Source organism: Emys orbicularis, chromosome 7 (genome assembly GCF_028017835.1).
Source record: "Emys orbicularis isolate rEmyOrb1 chromosome 7, rEmyOrb1.hap1, whole genome shotgun sequence".
Lineage (NCBI taxonomy): Eukaryota > Metazoa > Chordata > Testudines > Emydidae > Emys > Emys orbicularis.
The window spans coordinates 18,160,826-18,182,666 of record NC_088689.1 but is presented as its reverse complement, the minus strand read 5'-3'; the positions used below and the strand labels follow the sequence as shown (position 1 = coordinate 18,182,666).

Below are 21,841 nucleotides of genomic sequence, written 5' to 3'. Positions count from 1 at the left end.
GTCTTCACATTTCTTTCCTATGGCATGCTCACATAAAAAACCCCTCAGAAAAGAGTTTCCCACATAGCTTATTGTCATTGCTGGTATGCTTTTTTTCCCTTTGTTCCTTGCCACATGGCAGGGAGCACAGTATTATGTGCAAATTCCTGGTAGATAGATAGATTTGAATTTAAACTCACGTGCCTCCTTAAAGTACACCAGAATGAGTAGTGAAACAGAGCACATTTTGAAAAACTGGAGATGATTTCAGTACAGCTTTAAAAACACTCTCCAGCATGAGCCAAGGGTCACTCAGGCCACAAAGACTTTTTTGCATTATTTAGATCCTCAGGATTTCCTCATAGTTTGCTGAGTCACTGCAGATATAAATATCCTAATGTTTTGGGCACATTTATGTAAAACTTTCTGAAGCAGTTGTAAGAAAACGCAGTTGGAACAGCAATGCAGGATTCAACCTCAAGGCCCATCATGATTTCATGTATCTGTTAACCATGCATTTTGTCTACAAAAGTAAAAGAACCACTTTTGCCAGATCCCCACGTATAACACATTTCATCTATTGCATCAATAATGTTCTCAAAACCACCATGATAGATCTCTTGTAGGTACATTTGTCTCAGTGTAAGGAAATTTTCTGGCAGTTGGTGCACATTTGTGAAACAGCTCTCTAAAGGAGCAATCAGCCTACATTAGACTCACTCTTAAACCGTGGTTCTAGAGAATTCAGATTCTCTCTAATCAATCTTTTCACTTGAGAGAGAACTGAGAGTAAAAGGAATCTGGAATGAACCAGTTTCATTAAACAATGGGGCCCAAATGGCAGTCAAGACCTCAATGCATTCGTAATATGAATAATAAATTATTGTTCAATACAGATGAGTTTAATTACATGCCTTGAATAAAATACACTCAGAGATTTTAGCTAGCAGTCTTTCCACAAAAAACATATATATTTGCAAAATTAAAACCCAAAGGGTATTTACATGCATATCTTCTACAAGAACACTTCTGTTCTCCACAGAATTTAATCATTATTATTTGTATTGCAGTAGCACGTAGAGACCAGAGATGGGATGAGGCCCCCATTGTGTTAGCACAGTACAGACGTAAAAGAAAGACAGGTCCTACCCCAAAATGCTCCGACTTTAATTCAGCTATTGTTCTAGAGGGCACTGTGAGCTTAGTTGTCACTTAGCTGCATGCTAATATGCTATCTATTATAAGCGGAGTGCATGAGATGTATTTCTCTAAATTGTATATTTTCAGTTAAAATAAAAAAAATATCAGAAACCTTTACCTATATTTTAGAGATGAAGTAAGAGTTCATACTAAAGGAAAATTTGCTGTATTTCAGGCATTTTAATTAACTGCAAAGATTGATGTGAAATATCCTACATACATTGCTTAATCATTCCCTTGAAGTTGTTAGAATTGGATAGGAAACATCTCCTAGATTATTAAGAATTAAATCAAGAGATTGAAGCTAGTCTCTTAGAGCTCTGCCTACACAATAAATGATGCCTATCACCATTAAGTAACATTTATGATAGTTTTAGTTCAGTTCAAAAACATACTGAGCAAAAAGCAGTCAACAGAAAAATATGTTATGTTATCAAACTTCTAAAATGGGTACAAGAAGTTTGCGGAGTTAAAAGCCCTTGCCAGTGATCATTTAAGTCTACATAAAATTAAAACAATTTAAATCAAAATACAATACACATTGATGTAATATATAAAAAAGAATTCTAAAAAAAAAAAAAAAAAAAAGTGTAATTCCCCTGTCATCCATCTCCATATCTTCAGTAGTCCAATGTGGATTCATGGTTTCTTTATCTTTTACATTAAATTTTCCCAATTAGGCATCTCTCATTATGTTGTTTACTTTAATCGTATTTATAAATATATTTTCAGAAGATGCAATATTAATCAGACCTACGTCTGAATCTTTTATAACTATAACAGAAGCACTTCCAATTTTCTAAAGCTTCTACTAACCCTTTTAAGAATATTTTTGTAGTTCCACATTTTATTGAAGTGTCATTCAAACAAATACAGCTAAAGTTCAAGTGATAGTATAAAATTTCATATTAGATGGATAAATTGATTTTTTTTCTATTTATGATACAAAAGCACTAAGGATTAAGAAAACCCCAGCACTAGTATCAATTATTAATGGAAGAAAAGATGAAAATAACTTTTCTGAAAGTTATGCTTTCAACATGCATACAAAATTGTATAATACTTTGGTTTAGCTTTAATGAGAAGCCTTTTAAAATGTTTTTTAAAACCATATCTGTGATATGTTAGCAATGTTTTTTAATTTGAAATGCTATAATCACGTTAATGAAAAATAAAAAAGCAGGATTCAGTCATCTCTTGGGTTGCATAACAAAATATAAAATGAGAATAATTTCAAAACCAGATAATAGTAGGAAAAGAAGAAAAATCAATGAAGATTAAAACAGATATGCTGTCCCTGTAATGTCTATTAATCACACCACAAGTTCATTGGTGGAAGAGCCAAGGCAGGGTTATTGAATAGCAGCTAGTATTCATTCTGTTACTCATCTTTTTCTAATGTGTTTGTACAATGCAGGGGCCAATCCTGATTAGGGCCTCTGGGCACTACTGCAATCTAAATCAGTGGTTTTCAATCTGGGGTCCGTAGACGAAGATTTCCCAGTGGGTCCGCAACTCCATTTGAAAATTTTTAGGGGTTCTCAAATGTGATCTAAATAATCCATAGTAATAATAAATATTTTATTCCCTCCACTAGTAGGGATCCTGAATTTGGTATTCAGAAACATCTCCCTGATTATGTTCTCAAATTGAAGTGCGGGAGGTCTTGGTTGGATATTAGGAAAAACTATTTCACTAGGAGGGTGGTGAAGCACTGGAATGGGTTACCCAGGGAGGTGGTGGAATCTCCATCCTTAGAGGTTTTTAAGGCCCGGCTTGACAAAGCCCTGGCTGGGATGATTTAGTTGGGGTTGGGTCCTGCTTAGAGCAGGGGGTTGGACTAGATGACCTCCGGAGGTCTCTTCCAACTCTAATCTTCTATGATTCTATGATACTCTTCTCCATGTGCCATATAAATATATGGCACTATATATCTATAAATAAATGATGTTAGCTCTTTAGATTTATGTATTCTCCTTATTAAAAATATCTAAATATTACATGCGTTGTGTCTTACAATTTTTTAAAGATCAACTGCTTTTAATTCAGTTTGTACTAAAATTCTATCATCAGCAGTTTCAGCTTAATATGAATGAAAAAAACAAACAAAATAAACCTTAACAAATGGAGCGGAATTAGTGCCAATGAGAAAAGGAACATGAATAGTAAGAGCCATAGAAATCAGACATTGTAATAAAGTTTATCATGTTAGAAAGAATTCTCTGTCCTCCAATGTTCTAGAGAATATGCAAACAGCTAACGTTCATCCTAGATGAACAGGCACATTAGTTACCAATTCAGATATTTATAGTTCAATGCAATTTCCAATCTAATTTTCACAAAGAGGTATTGGTTTTGCAGAGCAAAGATACTAGGGCAGAAAATTCAACAGGGTAATTTTCTTGTGTGTCAGAATGACTGCATTGCTTATGGAATACTAAATACTATAATTCTCATCCCCCCAAACGATTAGCAAGAATTAAAAACAAACTCACTTGACTTCGCAGGAATGGATGCTTAACTCCTTGTGTAAAAGTCCACTGGTAAGATTATACACTAAGACTGAGCCATTGCTTGTACCTATAGAAAGTCATTTGTATTTTATAAAAAAATATACATGCAGAGCAGCTTTTGAAGTAATTTTTAAAAATGAAAACACAAGAGTCACAGCTACTCCAAATGATTTAATCTATAAATAATTCACATTTCCAGCACGAAGTGGGCACTTTGATTTCTAAGGGGTTAAAGTTTAAATCCTACTTCAAAGATTGTAAGGTTCAGTTTATGCCAGGAAACAATCATATACCTGTTAGGGCTTCCAACTTTTAGAATTTGCTGAAGATTTGGGAACAAAGGTGGTTTTTTTTTTTTAAATTACATAAAAGCATGTTCACTAGATACTAAAGTACCAGGTAGTTTTACTTTTATTACACAAGTAGAGTTCCTGAATCATATACGAAGATAAATTGGTTTCCTCAATAATCCAGAAGGAGCAACATGGCAAATTTTCATAAATCAATATTTACAATTCTGCTTTCTCTTCTTTGGAAAAAAAAACATTTCTGTTTTAAACTACAAACCAATAAATGTATTAAGAGCTTCTAGCTTAAACCAATTAGATCATAAAACTTAATGGATACTGAAGTTTATAATTTTCTACTTGGTGTAGTGGACAGACAGACTCTCTGTTTTTTTTTTTTTTCTTAATAGTAAACCCAGTAGAAATAGTGCACTTTCCCCCTCTAACAGGTTGCTATGGGTATATATATGGAAATGACAGTCTAAAGCCATGGTTCTCAACATGTACCCCAGGGATATGCAAAGGTCTTCCAGGGGGCATGTCTTCTTATTTAGATCAGTATTTCCCAACCTGGAGGTTGCAGGCCCCATCAGGCTCACAAGATGGGTTTAGGGCCGTGGTGGGCAACCTGTGGGCCACACGCAGCCCGTCAGGGTAATCCACTGGTAATCTGTATGCGCCCCATCAATGTAAACAAATTGTTTCACAGTCTTCCAGCAGATTACTCTGACAGGCTGCGTGTGGCCCGCGGGCCGCAGGGTGCCCACCACTGGTTTAGGGGGATTGCAAGTACAGGGAATTGTCTAAGGCCCCATGCCACAGGGGGCTCCCAAGAAGCTAAGTTACATGCTTCAGCCCTGTCGCTTGGGCTCAAGCTTCAGAGAAGGCTCAAAAGTGAAAAACAGGCTCAAGTATCACACTGAAATATAAGTTCAATATTTATATTCCAATTGATTTATAATAATATGGTAACATTGAGAAAGTAAGCAATTTTTCAGCAATAGTGACACTTTTTATTTTTTTGATGTCTGATTTTGTAAGTAAGTAGTTTTTAAGTGAGGTGAAATTTGAGGTACGTGAGACAAATCAGACTCCTGAAAGGGGTACAGTAGTCTGGAAAGGTTGAGAACCACTGGTCTAAAGAACAGGATGAAAGACTGGTGCTTAAAGAACACATTCTCGGTGTACAGCAAATATTATCCTATACAGTGCTGAAAGCATTTTATAGCTACATATTGGTTTCTTAATCTTCATATTTCACTCTTGGAACAAATACTAAGGCAACAGCTATAGTGGAAGGATAAGATATTTGTCAGTAAACGTTGATTTCGCTATATACTAGAAATTTACAGACAGGAAAAGAAAAAAATTCTGCTTGAGAACTCAGAGTTTGATGTAAGGATATTTACAATGTATATTTTTGACATATGATGTTGATAATTTGCATTTTAATCGTAATAAAGCTTTAACTTTTTTAATCTCAAAAAGTCTATTGTCATTAAATAATTATGGACGACATCATTTGCAATAGTACTGACTGACTAAAACAGGATTTATTAGGAGGAGGATTTACAAATTCCCAGAGTGAAATCCTGTGTACGAGAACTGGAATGTGTAAATGGCCCCCAAAACGCCCAGTTGTGGCCACAGGAGGATTCCCCAGCACAGACATTGTGATAGACAACTATAAGATGCCATCTGAAGGTCCCTTTGCAATCCCTGGTAAAGGGAGTAGAATGGGGATGTTGGGGGCTAGACTCCAGCATGCCATGTTGCAGAGATTCCAGACAGTGCTGAAGCCCATAGGGCAGTCCGGGGAGGTTGCTGTAATTTAGCCAGGCTCCAAGGGCTTTCTAAAGTGAGGTGAGTCACTTCAGCCCCAGGAGAAGTCAAGAATCAGGGTCCAGTCTTGCAAACATTACAGTATGTCTCAGGCCCCAATCCTGCAACTGTCTCCACTCAGGTAGATGCCTGAGCCTGGCTAGAATCCCAGTGAAGTCACTGGTGCTAAGCACTAGCACCGGGGGTCTTGCCAACATGGAGCCAGTTGCAGGATCAGAGTCTAAATAGCAAGGGTTTGTAAGATCAGGCCCTTGATGCCAATCACAGTAGTATCAAGATGCTTTAGGTCAGAATCAAATATGGCAAGGAAAAATTAATGCACGGTTAAAATTAATCACGTGGTTAAAATTAAGTATATGCTTAGTTACTCAGTTGAATCGGGGCCTTAAGGCATGTATTAAGATTATTAATTCATTTTGGGCAAGTGGCATACAGAAGTGAATTTCTAGGAGGGTTTGGAATGAGGAGCGATCACTGCCTTACAGAACAGGTTTTGGTAAAGTATTCCATGAACAGAGTGCAACACGGAAGACAGAAATACCAACAAAATACCTGTTTCTAAGCACAAGACAGCCAAAACCACCTACATTTACAAGCTGCACCACATATGCCCAAAGCTGCTGGCAGCAAAACTACGCAAAAAATATTTCTAATGAAAGTTACTAAAATGGCCACTGCTTTGGACTGGATACACAGTATTAAAAATAGACTGAAATTATCCTTGGTTTTGTACAACCTTCATATATAAGTACAACATTCAGAGTACTTACCAACAGCTAAGAGAGGCTGATACTGTTTTATGTTTTTTGTGGTTAGAGGTGGACACATACGGATAGCAAATGGAGGTAAAGGAAGTCCTGAGAGAAGCCCCGTCAGCAGGAATTTGAGGTGCACTTCTTGAAAGAAAGAATTTTTTAACTGTTCTTCACCAGTAACTGCACCTTGTCCTGCTTTATATTAAAAAAAATGAAGCTTCTGTAAGCATTGCATTTTAATCTGACAGTAGATACATACTTACCAGCTGCAAGGCCTTATAAAATAAGGCAATTAATTACCAATAAAAGTATGCAGTAGTAACTTTTATTTAAAGAGGCATTCAACATTGTTGCAACAGATACAGGCAGAACTATCTTCAGGAGACTTACATTTCAGCTGATAATTTCTTAAGTCTCAAAATCCTTGCCTCCACCTGCCCCCATTTTTATCTTTAGGAATACAAATATGTACATTTTGTAGATTCTGATTTATTTCCATAAACTCAGAAGTGGCTTCATTTTTGTCTTTTACAGTTCAAAGGTGTGTTGTAGTCCATTTGGAGGGAAAAAGAAGGGACAATTCTGGAAAGTTAATATTGTATAAACTCCACTTCTAGACATTAAGTGCACTTGCACAGCAGCTATATTAAAGATAGAAGAAAAATAGAGCCTGATTCTCTGTTGCCTTATGCTGGGCACAGCCATTTACACCAATGCAAAGCCGCTGTAAGAAAGGTACCAAATCAGAATGGCACTGGTGTAAATGACTACACAATGTGCAGGTAATGGAGAATCAGGTCCTAAATGTCCCTCCTTAATGCTCCAAATCATACCAAGTTATCGAAAAGAAGGGTTTTTTGAACAGTGGTCTGCTGAGGGTGAAAATTCATTCAAGTGCAGTATATCTTTACACCATGTCGGGAATAGGTAAGCATAGGCCACATCTCACAGTCAGGGTATCTCTGCATTGGATTTGAATAGGCTAGTGCAGAAAAGACCCTTACACAAATGCAGTGAACCCAAATTCTCACACAGGTGGTTCATAGGAACTGTTACCATTATTCCCATATTTACAGAGGTTGTCCCAACATTTATTTTCCCAACATTACATTTTAAAGAGGAACAAACACAAGATATATTGTCTTCATGTCATAGAAATATTAATTGAATATTTTCTTTAAAAAACAGAAATGCTGTTCAGGTTTGCAACATTACAACTCAAACTCTGAATCTAGCTTCAGTACTTACATATAATCCATAAACCATAAGATTTTCTCTTTAGTTTTAAAAGTCTAGCTGTAAAATTATTATTTGTAACTCTTACCTATCATGTTATCCAATGAAAGATCTGGAAGTTTATTTTGGAATGGTCCTACAGGAATTCCACAGAAAGCAACAGGTGAATACAAAGGTGATGCACTTGAACTGCTTTAAAGGAAGAAAAAATAAGTTGTGAATGTAAAATGGCATGGCTGCTTGCTTGATGCACTCGGTTCTGTTTTTTTCCTGAACTGTTCTTTCCAATGTCACTTAAACCCCCTGCTACTTATTATCTGCAACATTATTTTGGTGAGTTTCCATATACAATCTCACCAATATAAGGCAATTATCAAGAGATACATGCTAACTCAAAGCAATTCTCATCTTCCCTATACACATTTTCTAAGCAATCCTTTTTGCTTCGCATTTGTGACAAGTTACCCCAATGTAGTTCTTGTTCTGAACTGACAACCAAAATTGTATACGTGTATTTTTCCTTTACTATTCCTATTTTAACACCAAGTTAATCAGTGCAGTAGCCACAGACCTCATACCTAGAAAAAGTATTAATATACAGTTTAGAACATTGTAGCAACATTATTTTAGAACATGGTTACATCAGAACATTCCCTGTCCCAACCCCTTTTTAACTGACTCAATACTCAAATGCCTTATAGTAATGGATCGAATTCAGCAAAGTAGATAAACAGGGGTGTAAAAATCACCCTCCCTAAGCCATCTAAGGACTTGTCTATGCAAACATTTAGTTTGCAACAAGCTGGAGCTTGAATCTACCACTAGCCCAAGTAGATTAATAAACCAGACCTAAGGAGGGCTGTTATTACTGGACTTTTAAATGCCTCTTTTTTGAGTTTAATGAGGAACCAAGAAGGGAAACTATGGTGAGGGGTGCTTGTAGGGCTGCCCCCAGGCCATGAGGGGGGTCCCGGGAGGAGGACGTTCACTGACACCTACTAAAAAGTATTCTAATTTCCAAACTATTTTGGCAGTCCATCAATCAAATCAAAACACATCCAATCAAAACACATAGGTCTTTTCTTCAGGAGAATGGTTTTGTCTGAAGAAAGCTGAATGACCATGCTCAGGGTAGGAAGGAGGGATAAAGCTGAAGGAAAATTTTCCTTGAAAAAAAATGTTAATGTTGGTCTCTACTGTATTTTTGGATACCTTCCCATTTGCAAGACAATTTTTTTTTTTTTAAAAAGTGGAAGGGAGGAGGGAATAAAATCCCTTCCCCCAAAACACAAATGAAATCTAAAGCCCTTTAGTTAATTATAACTATTTTAATTCTCCTACTGCACATAAATTTGCCGTATTTTCAAGAAGCATGACTCACACTGTTACCTTTATGATATCACATAATGTGATTAAGTGCTTTGTGTAAATACAATTGAACACCAATGTAACGGAAACATAATAAAATTACCTGTTACGTAAATTTCTCCCAGAAATGGTAGACTTCAGTTCCCATATCATTACCCTACCATCACTGACTATGAGAGCAGCAGAGTTCTCATTCACTGGGCAGCATACCATACTGCACGGGCGAACCGTCTTTGTTACCCTGATTGCATCAGACTGACTTCGTAAGTCATAAATCAGCTCCTGAACTGGATCTGTAATATCAATGTACCAAGTATAAGATACATAACATTCAGACCCAAAAACAGGATACTATTCCTGGAGGGTAATATGGTTAAGTGGAAAGAACAATTTACTTTTTTGTTAAGATTCATAGAATGTTCATAGGAAAACAAGTCTTTATGAAAGAAAATGAGAAATTAAACACATTTTCACTTTTAACATATACAACGGGTGGTCTTAAGTTCTACTGTGGGTATCCTTTTACCTTGAAAATGGGTAATTCCATTAAATTTTTTCAAATGCTATAAACATGACTTCTCTATTTCCAAAACTTCTCTTCAAAATAAGTGAAAGAAAGGTGTCCTCTAGATTAGTAAGCAGATAGTGAAATAAGATCTCCAAAATATGCTAACTCAAAAGCCAATTTGCCTTGAGACATCCTCTTCTCTGCCTAATCTAAAATACATTTCTGACATGCTTGTAAAATTGGAACAAGGGAATGTGATGCCTATAGCAGCTCACTAAAAATACACAAACCACAAAAGCCTATTGAAAGACCTTATCAGAACCACCACTTATTCCCAGCGGATTTTAAAATTTATAGGGTTAAGCATGTATATAGAGTTAGATTATGTCCTTTATTCCCTGTTTAATTTAATTAAAACATTTAACTGAGTAATATTCTGTTACACAACCAATGACAGAAGTTTAGTAATTTAGATCTGGAATTACAGTACTATATTAGTTGACCCCAATTTACACTGAACTGTAATAAACTCTTCAGAGCAAATTGTTTCCAAAAACTTGTGTACACACATAATAATGTATTTAGAAACATAAGCATCTTTTGCTTTGTCCAAAGACACAATAGAACAAATTAAATACCATTTATTGGGATTTTCCCTACAGATTTGATTATTAAGATGATTCATAATTTAATACGATTATTTATTCAGCAATTAAAGGATTTTCAGGATATTCAGGTTATCATCTTGCATTAAAAGCCTAGGGAAATTAGAATTAAGTTGGAGAAAACAGTGGAAATTCAATTAATTTAGTGAAGAAAAAGACAAGAAAACTCATGACCAACCATCACAAAAAAGAGGCAAATACAATTTATTGTAAGACCAGGTTTTAATGTTTTGCAGAAAAAGTGTGTGCATTTGAAAAAAATAAATTAAAATTTAGGCCAGAGGAGCTGATTCTGACATCATACTCAGTTTTGATCATTTGTTGGCACCAAACTCACCTGGATCCTCATTTGGTGTACCAGTTATACTAATGTTAGATCTGCGAACTCTTAAAGTTATACAACCATTCTCGTGTAGGCAAAACAAAGCATCACGCTGAAAGCATGGAATTACCTATATAAACAGATGTCAAAAAGCATTGAATTAAACATAAGATTACATAGTGTGCAATTTATGTTAATATGCATCAGAAGGTGCATGCTCATTTATATTGAAGGAGTTACTAAAGAATATACCACTAAGGAACTACTTAAACCAATGTATCTAGTTATATTATCTGTAAAAAAGCATTGTAATGGAGATTTCAGTCCCCTGTGCAAAAAGCCCAAGAACTCATTTGAGCAAACTCAGTGGCAGTCTTTAGTTTTAAAAAAATGGGTATCACATATTAACAATGAGATTTTCAGCATAGGTTTTCTTTTAAACCATGTTATAAAATTATTCAGCATAGGAACTTTATTTTTAGAGCTATCTGAATAGTTATATTATAAAAATATTTGTGAATAAAGCCTCAGTTCCTTGTAATTCGGGATTACATATTATTTATGAGTAGTCAGACAACTGCTGGGTATTCACAGAAATGTCTGCAATGCCTAAGAATTTCAAGAGTTTAAGCACCAGGAACTATCATCCAAATGGAGTAATTGGAATGCCTTTTAATATAAATTTAGCAGTTGAAAATAAGGAGTCATCATGTGAACAATCAGCTCTGCTTAGATCACAGTTTGAGAACCTCTCTTTTATAGCCTCATCAATATCTTTGGAACTAAACTGGGAAAATCAATTAATGGTTCAAATGATACTGGTACAGGTGAAATCAGTCGGCTTATGAGGAACTTGATGTTTTCCTTTTTTGGGGGATGGGAGGAGGCCATTCTTTCCACATGTAAATACACAATTGCACTCACATTTGTTGTAGCTGTGATATTTTGCTCTACTTTTTCTCTAGTCCCAGGAATTCATGATTCCATAAGAACAAACAGATTTCGATAAGACCATAGACTTGATTTAGCTACCTAATCAAGCAAAGCCAGATGCTCAGAAAAGTGCATGTCATCTTTTGTGTAAAAAGCTAAACACACAGAAAATGAAATTTCCTTTCTCCACAGAATTGTTTCCACACTGGTAGCTTTTATACCACCACAAAAAGGCTGGATTTGCAGTAGGCCTCTGTGAGCTTAATTAAACAATGCCTGCTGCATCAGGGGCTAGCTTTTCCCCTATCTAGTTTATTTCTTTTCACCGTCTGTTACTCATCAAAAGAAACTGCCAGTGGGTGAGGAACTTATGGATGCCACATTGCTTCTAACGGCCATGCACTTCTCCCACTCTTGCCCAACTAGCCTGCCCAACTAGGCTCCCCACCCTTCACCAGGAAGCACTTAAAAATTCATTTAAAAATGGAACTTGCAAATATTTTCACACTGACATGAGTTTAGAATGAACATAATTCACAGTTTTCAATCTTTTCTTTTTTTCCCCGCCCACACAAATATAAACTATTTGGAAAATGCAACTATTATGTTGAATGATTACACCCTCCTGCATGAATATCTCAACAGCATGTCAGTATTCCAAATGGAATCTTGATCAGACAAACTAAATGACTCACAAAAAATAGGAAAGATTAATGTGGAGATAGTTTATGAAAAGAAGCCAGTTTACCTTGCCTAAAGCTACTGACCTAGGCCCTGCTCCAAGTTACACTGGTGTAAGCGAGAACAAAACTTAACCACTGCAATTGAGATACCATAACTTCATGATTTTTCAGAATCATTTGTTAGAAATATAAACAAAATCAGTTTCCACACTTATCTCCAGCAACCAAGCTACATCATATTAAAAGAAAAAATTGAGCAGGGCATGCAGGAGAATGAAACGGACAGAGATAGATTTTAAATTGGCAGACTGCAACTTTATTAATTTTAATGGGGAGAGGTACCTCAGTCTGTGAAGACATGTTCTCCCCTCCTTCCTAAAGCTACCTTCATCTCCCAGCTTGCTTATTGATGCTTACATTTGGGAGTTGATTTCTTTCAGCCTCTCATCTGTACTGGCCACAGGTTGTGATGAAGTTACCAACTTCACTTATTAAACGTACAGCTTTTAAATACCTTTCCTTATTAGCCTCTAACCAGGTCTCCAGGATGCTATGGGAAAGTACACTCCCCCAGACACTACATGAATCTTCCCTTGAGGGAAAAATTCCTTCTTGATTCCAAAACTGGTGATCTGGTCAGATGCACAGAATCTTGGAAATGCAGTTCAAATTATACCTCCATTTTTCCAATAGGGACAGCACAGTAGTAATCACGCCAGAATGGCTTATGCAGGCATGCCAGTGAAGCTTTATATACAGCAAGGAGATGGGAGGGATGGGAGAGCTAATCATCTCTCTCTCTTCCAAGGACCAATGCATGGCAGGGGGAGGCAGAGGCACCTCTTCTCTACCCCTGCCCAGGAAAAATCTTTACTTGCAATGGGGTTGGGGTGGAAGAGAAAGGCTGTGGAGCACTCAAGCCTACTCCACCCAGTCTATCCCCTGCCAATCTGATCAACAACTGTTCTTGCTGAGATGGAGGGGGCAATTTTGTGATCATACCATGGTTGAACAAACCATTCCATGTGTCATGGGACCCTAGTTCTAAATTCAAGATTCCTTTATAGATGTAAAAGTAGCTTTTTCTCATAGCACATAGTAAAATAATTCACATGCATACAGTGTATGCAGTACAGAATATATGGTAGCTCAGTAGTATTTCTCAGATATTAGAGCACATTAAGAACCTTTGCTCTTCACACTGTAAATTAAAGTTTTCCTTGGGTTTTATAGACTAAAAACCCAGGCCTAAACATCTCTTTGCTGACAGCCACACAGCAAACATAACTTTAGAAAGAAAGAATCATATATTTGATATTTATAAAAATCAATAAATGTTTGTAAATAGAATTCAGAAAGGACTGGTTTTAATCGCAAAGAATGTTAAATGAAATAAGCATAGGCAGAAACAAACTGGATATGTTACCTGTAGAAAAGGTATGCCTGTTCTTTCAATAGCTATTACACCTACTGTCTGGTTCACTTCAAGGTCAAGAATCAAAATTTCTCTGGGATAGAGTAATAACATGTAGTTTCTTTTGGAAGGTAGATATGACAACTGAAGACACTCATTCAGTGTTACAGATTCAGCACTGAAATACACCAAATACACATCTATTAAGCAGTTTTTACATAGTTCAGTAAGCAGGAGCAGCTTTAAAGAGGTTTTGATATTAGTATATTTCAAACTCATAATACAATTAATAGCTGCATGGCAATACTTTGCATGCAGCCACAAAGGCCAATTTCCAAGGACTGCCCACTTCAACAGCTAAGATAGTTATAGATACCCCATTTGATCCATCACAATTCAAAATACACCTCTGGAAATTAAAATCAAACTGAAAAGCCTTGGAAAATGAATAAGTTTATGATGCTAGGGAAATAAATGTAATGTAATGGCTTCACATTTCAAGAGAAAGGCAGTCCAACTGTGAATAGTGTTAGCAGTTGAAGCATCTATGGGTATTCATGAGAAATCAGCCTGACTCATGGGGCTCATTGCAATTTGCATATCGCTGTGCATAATTTTTTATTTTGTCATTAACTAAAACTAGCCTCACAGCCAGAAAGTATGTTAAAGTTGAAAGAAAGAAGTTGAGAATGCACAAACACTATTAACAGTCAAATGCAATGTATCTAAACAAGAGAGAGGCTGTGAAACAAAGGACATTCTTGAGAATATACATTAAATCTAATTAGTCTGTAAGTTTGTCATAGAGTCGTGAAGAGCATCTGTATCACATGTAAACTCTTCATACTATTGAAAGCTCTGAGCAATTTAGCATCTATCTCCCAGCTCACTTCTTTTTGCTCTCCCTTTCTTACTTGTTTTGCCCAACCCACACAACTAACCCCCCCTTCATAACTAAAGGACAACTAAAACAAATCCAAACCAATCATCGCTGTATCACTTGCTTTCATTCCCTTTGACTATTTATACTGTTTTGGGGTGAAGGTAACTAGCAAACATGTGAAGTTTAAGAATGCATTCAGAAGAACAGAGAAAAAAATTCCACCTTTGTTAATGTATTGTTACTATACCTATGCGTGTATATCTACAGATAGATAGATATACACACAAGCAGCACACTCGCTCTCCTTGACATTTTTTTTAAGTCCAGTATTCTATCTGATGCAGCACAAGCAGGTCAAGATAGAATAATATAAAAAGACAATGTCACACACTAACTTAAAAGTATAAAGATCACAGTTACTTCAATGATTACAAAATGAGATGCCATTAAGTCTTCTGTTCTATTTGCAATTTAAACAGCTTATTAAAATGAAGTCCAAATTTTTAATCTGCACTAAAATTTGGCGTTAAGCGCTGATTGACAATACAGTCTGATTAGTTTGTTCACACAATCACTGCCAGATTGGAAGGTATTTTTAATATGTAAAAAAGTACAAAAAAGAAAAAAAATCACAACATATAAAAATGGAAGTTGGCTGATTTCTAGAATAACTTAAAATGCAGCAATTTTAGCTTTTAAAATACTGAAGTTTAACTTACAGGTTTAAATTCTGATTTTATTTATGTTATTTATTTATAAATCGTCTATCGTTAATTGCTAGATGCAGGATAAAAAGAAATTAAGAGTTACTCTTAGGGTAGGTCCACACTACCCGCCCAATTCGGCGGGTAGAGATCAATCTTCTGGGATCGATTTATCGCGTCTCATCTGGACGCGATAGATCGATCCCAGAAGCGCTCCCCCGTCGACTGCGGAACTCCTGCTTGCCAAGAGGAGGAAGCGCTGTCGACGGGGGAGCCTGCCTGCGCCGCATGGACCCGCAGTAAGTAAATTTAGTTCGATCTAGGAAACGTCGACTTCAGCTACGCTATTCTTGTAGCTGAAGTTGCGTTTCCTAGATCGATCCCCCGCCCCAGTGTGGACCTGCCCTCAAACACAAAATTAAAGTCTCTTTACTGCTGCTATTATTTAGGGATTTCTGATTTTCCTCTATTACTTGCCCTCCCAACCCCATATTCCATGGGAAATTATATCAGGCCCTTCTCAGCCTTCATTATTAAAGGAAGGCTTTTCCAAAAAAGTGGGGGTTGGTTTGAAAATAGTCAGACTTGGACTTATGCTAATCTCCTTTAATAAATTGTACAACTGTCATAGATTGCCCACTGAGCACACTATGCCATCTACCCTGCCATAACATGCTTGACAGAGAGATTCTAAGGTTCTATCCACACTATGGTGGCATGTAGAATACAGACACTGCATGCCCGCCCTAGCCTGAGTATAAAGAGCAGTGTGGATGGTGAGGCATTGCTTAGGTGACACACCATGTGCTGTGCACAGCTCCCTACACACCCAAGCAGTGCCTGTCCCATCTACACTGCTATTCCTAGCAGTGTAGTATCCTGCTGCTGGAGCCTTTCCCAGCCTCAATGAAAGACTCCAGAAGCAAGGAAAGGTTCCAGATGGGGGAAAGCTTTTCATCGCCACATGTAGCTACTCACTGCAGTTTGGACGCAGCCAGCTTTTCACTGCGGCATGTAGCTACATGTACTCTATACGCCAGTGCCTGTGTAGACAATGACTCTGGGTGGAATTGGAGAGGTAATCTCTGATAGTCTTTACAGATTTCAAGAATAATCTTTAAGGTTTTACAGACTGGGACTAGATCCTCAAATCAAATAGGGAAAATGGGTATGATATGCTTGCCACGTTTTTTCTTACTCAGAAAGGAGGTGAGTCAATGTGGCTTTAACTTGGAAAGTTGCACCTCACATTAAGTTGGAGGTAACAGAAGCATTAAAGAGGACTAGGTACAGTCTCCTGGCAAACTGGAGACAGGAAAAGGTATGAATAATTGGTATTTTCTTAAATGCGTTATACTTCAGTCTTAGAATAAGTACAATGCAATCCTAATCAGAGTTTACAACCCAAAATTAAGAAATGCCCATAACTAGGTACACATCATCTTCCAAAGTTTGAAGAAATACATTTAAAAACGGAGACTACCTCATTTCTGAATATATTGACAATAACAAACTAAAAATTATTAGATATTTGAAAAATAATCATGCATTATGTGCACCCTCTGAGCAAGTTCCTTGAAGGAATGCAGATAAAGCCAGGCAGTTGTACTTATTAGGGTTAGCAGATCACTAATAAAGTGCAATCTGTTTACTATGTGGTAAATTCTGATAATGATTTAAGTAATTTTTGCTCAAATGCTGAAACAAAGTGCAATTTATTAAGGAAAAGTTATTCTAAAAATGGCATTGCGGTTCAGTATTCATTGTCTCAATGTTTTCTCTATCATTTTGCTCATTTGTTCACTTTAGAAATAAAAAGATTTGTTCCTATCTACCAGGCTTACAAACTCAGCTGAGATCTGAAAGTCAAGCTGTGTTCTTTTCTGTTTCTTCAACATCACTATTCATCAGAATGCAGACCTTTACCTACACCATTTGATGCCACTGAAGACAATAGATTTCTACAGTTGTAAATTAGGACAAAATTGGGTCCTTCAGTTGGGATGTATTTAACAATTCAGCTGATGATGCAGGAGAAGGAATAAAACCCAACTCCGTCTTTCAGGACTATTGGCTCTGTAAGGATAGGGTCGGAGTTAGCAAAATTTATTTGTCCATAATGTAAGCACGTGACTCCAAAAACACACAGAGAGCAGATCTGTTGAATGGGAAAGTGCTCTTTGTTCACAAACTTTTTAGAATGTATCTATTGCTTAAGAATTCCCTCTCTTCTCTTCAACAATCAAACATCAGAAGTAATTACTAAAAAGGGGTTCAATTAAACCTTATCCAGGGAATCAAAATTAAAAGGAAACAGATGCATGCAGGATTTAATAAAAGTAGATGCCTGACATCAGGTTCTTCACGTTTCATAATCACAGGGCCAGATGCCCTTTAATTTCACTGTTACAGTGGAGAAGAAGATTAGAGATGCTAGGACATGGAGAAAAAAATAATTCTGCAACTTCCCTTTATTTCCCTGTCCCTCAAAGATTTTTTAGCAAATATTATATCATAAATCAATCCAACTAGTATTTACAGGATTTATAATATGACTATATATATATATATATATATATACACACACGCACACACACACAAACACAGAGAGAAAAAGTTCTGTGAGGACAGGAGAAACACTTGCAACTTACCTTGGTTTTTCGTTAGTGATTAAAATTTTGACTTTATCAAGGGCCTTTTTGGCCCCTGTAGCAGCAACCAGCTTGTTATGTGAAGGACTAGAATGTGGACTGGAGATATAAACTTTTTTTCCCGAGCTGGCAGGAGCCTTGGAAGGAGAGAAGTCTGAGATGAACACTATGCCCTCACTGGTGAGCACTGTACCAAGAAAAACATTTTTTTATTATAGCAAACTATTATGTGCAATTTTATTATGGTGTTTTATTTTTAATGTAGCTTTTGGGCGGAAAAATGGTAATAGTTTTAATGATATTCAACAGGCTGGGAAATTCATAATTCTAGCTAACAGGAATCTTCTAGTGAAAGAGCAGGAAATGGTCCATTACAATTCATTAGAGGCCACAAAACTCAGTTTTTCAAAATTAAGCCTGTATATTACAAAATACTGTACAGATTATTGGCAGAAAGTTCTTGTTTGTCCTTTCACATTAATTCCATACACTGATTTTCAGTCATCAACTATTCCTCATTAAGTTTTACAGTGCAAAAGGAAAGCAGCGTTACCCACAAGAATAAGTCCCCATTGCCATTCTCACGCAAGTATAACATTTACATGATTGCATAACCCAATTCAACCTTAACTGTGAAGCCATGATGGACATCTCCATAATTTGATATTATGTATGTATACATATATACACCCAAAAGCTCCTTCCTTCAGTTTGATTTGCATGGAGGGAAGCAAGAAAAATACAGAAACTATACCCAATCTCATTAGGGAGAAAAGAGTAGTGATGGAGCTAAATTCAGAAATGGAAATGGTGATTTCATTATTCTTCTTTTGCTATTTCAACTAAATTGTGCACAAATCTATTCTTTATCTCCTTTGACATTTTGGCTGCTTTTGACACTGCTGATCAGATGCTCCCCTTCTTGAAAACCCTCCTTTCCAAGGCCCCATTCATTCCTGGTTTCCTTCTACTTCTCTAGTCATTCCCTCAGCAGCTCTTTTAGTGGGCCTTCTTCCCCCCAACCCCACCTCACTTTCAGAGGGACTCCCACAAGGCTCTGACGTTAGATCACTTTTGCTCTTCCTCTTCAGCCTTTCTTGAAGTAATTCAATTACTGCTTAAGGCTATTGTTTCAGGTTCTTTGCAAATTCAGGAACAATGCTGGATCCTTCATCTCATCCTACCAACAGCGGGCAACCTCGACACTGGTTCCCTTTCTCATACACAGTTATGTGATTTACATATGGAATGACCTCCCAGTATGCCAAGTCACCACCCACACAATCAAATCCATTTAAGATTTACTTCCACAATGCTCGTGAGTAAGTAATGATACTAGACAAATGTCTACGGTATTATCCCCTCTGAATTTCTCAGTGCATCCGGCCTTCTAAATGAGGGACACATTGATTCTAAACTTCTCAGGGCAGGGACTCTTTACCTGTATTTTGTACTATCCCAAGTATACTGTCAGCACGAAACAAACATCATAAAAATAAGAAATTCCTTTTCTATAATAAGCTTACAAGTTAAATGTGAAGGATCAAAGGGGTCAAATGAAAAAGAAAGGATGTTTTCTGCATAACTCTTCTTCCAAAGTTTAGTGCCTGTATCTGCATTCCAGAGTACAATGTAGTTTGGTGGATGAACTGCAAGTAATAAATCTCGAGAAGCATCTTGATTCCACAGCCACTGCATGTCTGTCAAAAGAAAGAAGCAACAAGTAGCCAAACTTGAAGTTAGTGTTAAAAATATTCATTTCATTTTAAAACTACTCTGCTTCTAAGTACTTGGCCTTATTAGGCTGAAAAAGTGACTTATTAGAAGCACCACACTAAATATTTCACGATTTCAAAAAAATTCCTTTTATTACCTCAAGTTTTTATTTACAGTATACACTGCTGACATATTCTCTTAGTCCTGATCAACTGAAGTATATTTGAAACTATTTATTTTAGTTTACAACAACATACCCTAGACATTGGTTTGATAATGAATGAGTTCAAAGAACCAAGAAATGCATAAAACCATTTACTAATGCACGCACTGCTATTAAAAAAACTAAAATAGTGGCAGTACCATACCTTAAAATAAAACAAAGGACTTCTGTGTTTCAAATTCCCCTTTTGGAATAGAGTCCTGAGCTCAGGAATCACTTCAAATTATCATTCTATACTATGTATCCAAAAGAATAACTATACTGCCAAAGTGATATGACTAGTCACAAGAGAAAGTATGCCAACTATATTATTCTTTGACATAACGTAACAAATTATTCAAGGTATGCGGTCTTGTAACAGTAGGTGAAGTTAGCTAGCAGGGATGGGAGAAGAAGATGGGCCACAAAACAATGAAGTAGGCAAATGTTTATACATGACTGTAAAATGCAAATCTCCCTTCAGTAGAAGCTGTATTTATTTGTTTTCACCCACTCTCTTTCACCCATTTCCATCCAAATTTCCTTTTCAGATCTAAATAAAATCCTATTGCTCAATCACTCTTGGAAAAAAAACATTTTAATCCAGACAACTAAAAATAGTGGGGGTGGGGGTGAATCTGCACTGCCAAACCAAAATGGAATCTGCAGACTACTCTGAAGTTCTGTAAGATAGTACCTAAATCCCTCAGAACACAAATGCAATGTCTCTAATATCAAACGTAGGATGAAAATAACAAAAAGTTCTGAGCTCTCAATTTTTCTTTCCATTAATTTTTAATTTGATAGCTCACTTTAACAAATGACACTTTTTTATGTGCCAGATCCAACACAAAAGTTAATACAAAAATGCTGTAAGAATGTGCACAAATCATTCGTGTGAAATATCAAATTACTTTGATGTGTTTCTAAGCTGGCAAGAAGAGCTCATTATCCAACTCTTTTCAAAGGATGGTTTTCAATATATAATTTCCCTATTTTCTTTCAAAAAAAAAAAAAAAAGATGGATGACTTCCAATGACATTGAGAATATACTTTGAATCTATCCTGCTGGAGAATGCAGTGTGTCATTATCTACTCAGTTGAGCGAGAAGGACACTTTAAAAAAGCCAAGTACCAATATACAGACTCAGCTAAAATAATGTAATGTAATGTAATGTATATATATATATATATATATATATATATAAAAATAATGCGCTTGAATATTCAAAAACACTCAGCACTGTCCTAACTCTGTTTTCGCACTGAAGTCAATGGTAAGACTTCACTGACCTCAGTAATAATGTAGTTAAAGCCAACTCATAGTGCTTTTTTAAACAAGTGCACTGGAAGTACACAGAGAGATCATGAAATGAAAGATATTGTGTATATACACCTCTACCTCGATCTAACGCAATCCGATATAACATGAATTTGGATATAACATGGTAAAGCAGTGCTCCGGGGGGGGAAGGGGCTGCGCACTCCGGCGGATCAAAGCAAGTTCGAAATAATGCGGTTTCACCTATAACGCGGTAAGATTTTTTGGCTCCCGAGGACAGCGTTCTATCGAGGTAGAGGTGTATATACACACCCACACGGGAAGAAAATGAAGGTTAACATGGGGAGGAAGGTCACGTGACTGGACTGAGACTCAGGAGATCTGGACTTAATACCTCGCTTTGCCACAAATGGGTGTGACCCTGGCAAGTCACAATTTCTCACTACCTCAGTTCCCTATTCGTAAAATGGGGCTAATACTTCCTACTCCCCTTCCTTTGTGTTTTGCCTATTCAAGTTCTTCAGGGAAGAAGGGTTATTAACTGGAGAAAGCCGTGCCCGGCTCCCATCAAGCTGACGTGGTTTACTCTTCCCCAGGCCGAAAGCCTAGGACCAGAGAAAATCCTAAACCTTAAAGAAGATAGGCTGAATGGACTGTTAGCAGCAGTGGCAAAAGATGGGTCTCTGTCAGACAGACAT

The 21,841-nt window shown here is 36.7% G+C and overlaps 1 protein-coding gene across 1 annotated transcript in view; it reads right to left on the bottom strand.

Moving 5' to 3' along the window:
* The window catches only part of WDR11 (WD repeat domain 11), a 71,407-nt gene that overhangs the window by 38,048 nt on the left and 11,518 nt on the right, over positions 1 to 21,841 (bottom strand). The window contains exons 4-11 of the mRNA XM_065407823.1: positions 19,470 to 19,643; positions 17,944 to 18,130; positions 13,718 to 13,883; positions 10,691 to 10,805; positions 9,284 to 9,473; positions 7,901 to 8,004; positions 6,592 to 6,768; positions 3,675 to 3,759 (exon numbers count right to left, since the gene is read on the bottom strand). Coding sequence (XP_065263895.1) covers positions 3,675 to 3,759; positions 6,592 to 6,768; positions 7,901 to 8,004; positions 9,284 to 9,473; positions 10,691 to 10,805; positions 13,718 to 13,883; positions 17,944 to 18,130; positions 19,470 to 19,643 — 1,198 coding nt within the window. The remainder of the gene's footprint in view (positions 1 to 3,674; positions 3,760 to 6,591; positions 6,769 to 7,900; positions 8,005 to 9,283; positions 9,474 to 10,690; positions 10,806 to 13,717; positions 13,884 to 17,943; positions 18,131 to 19,469; positions 19,644 to 21,841) is intronic.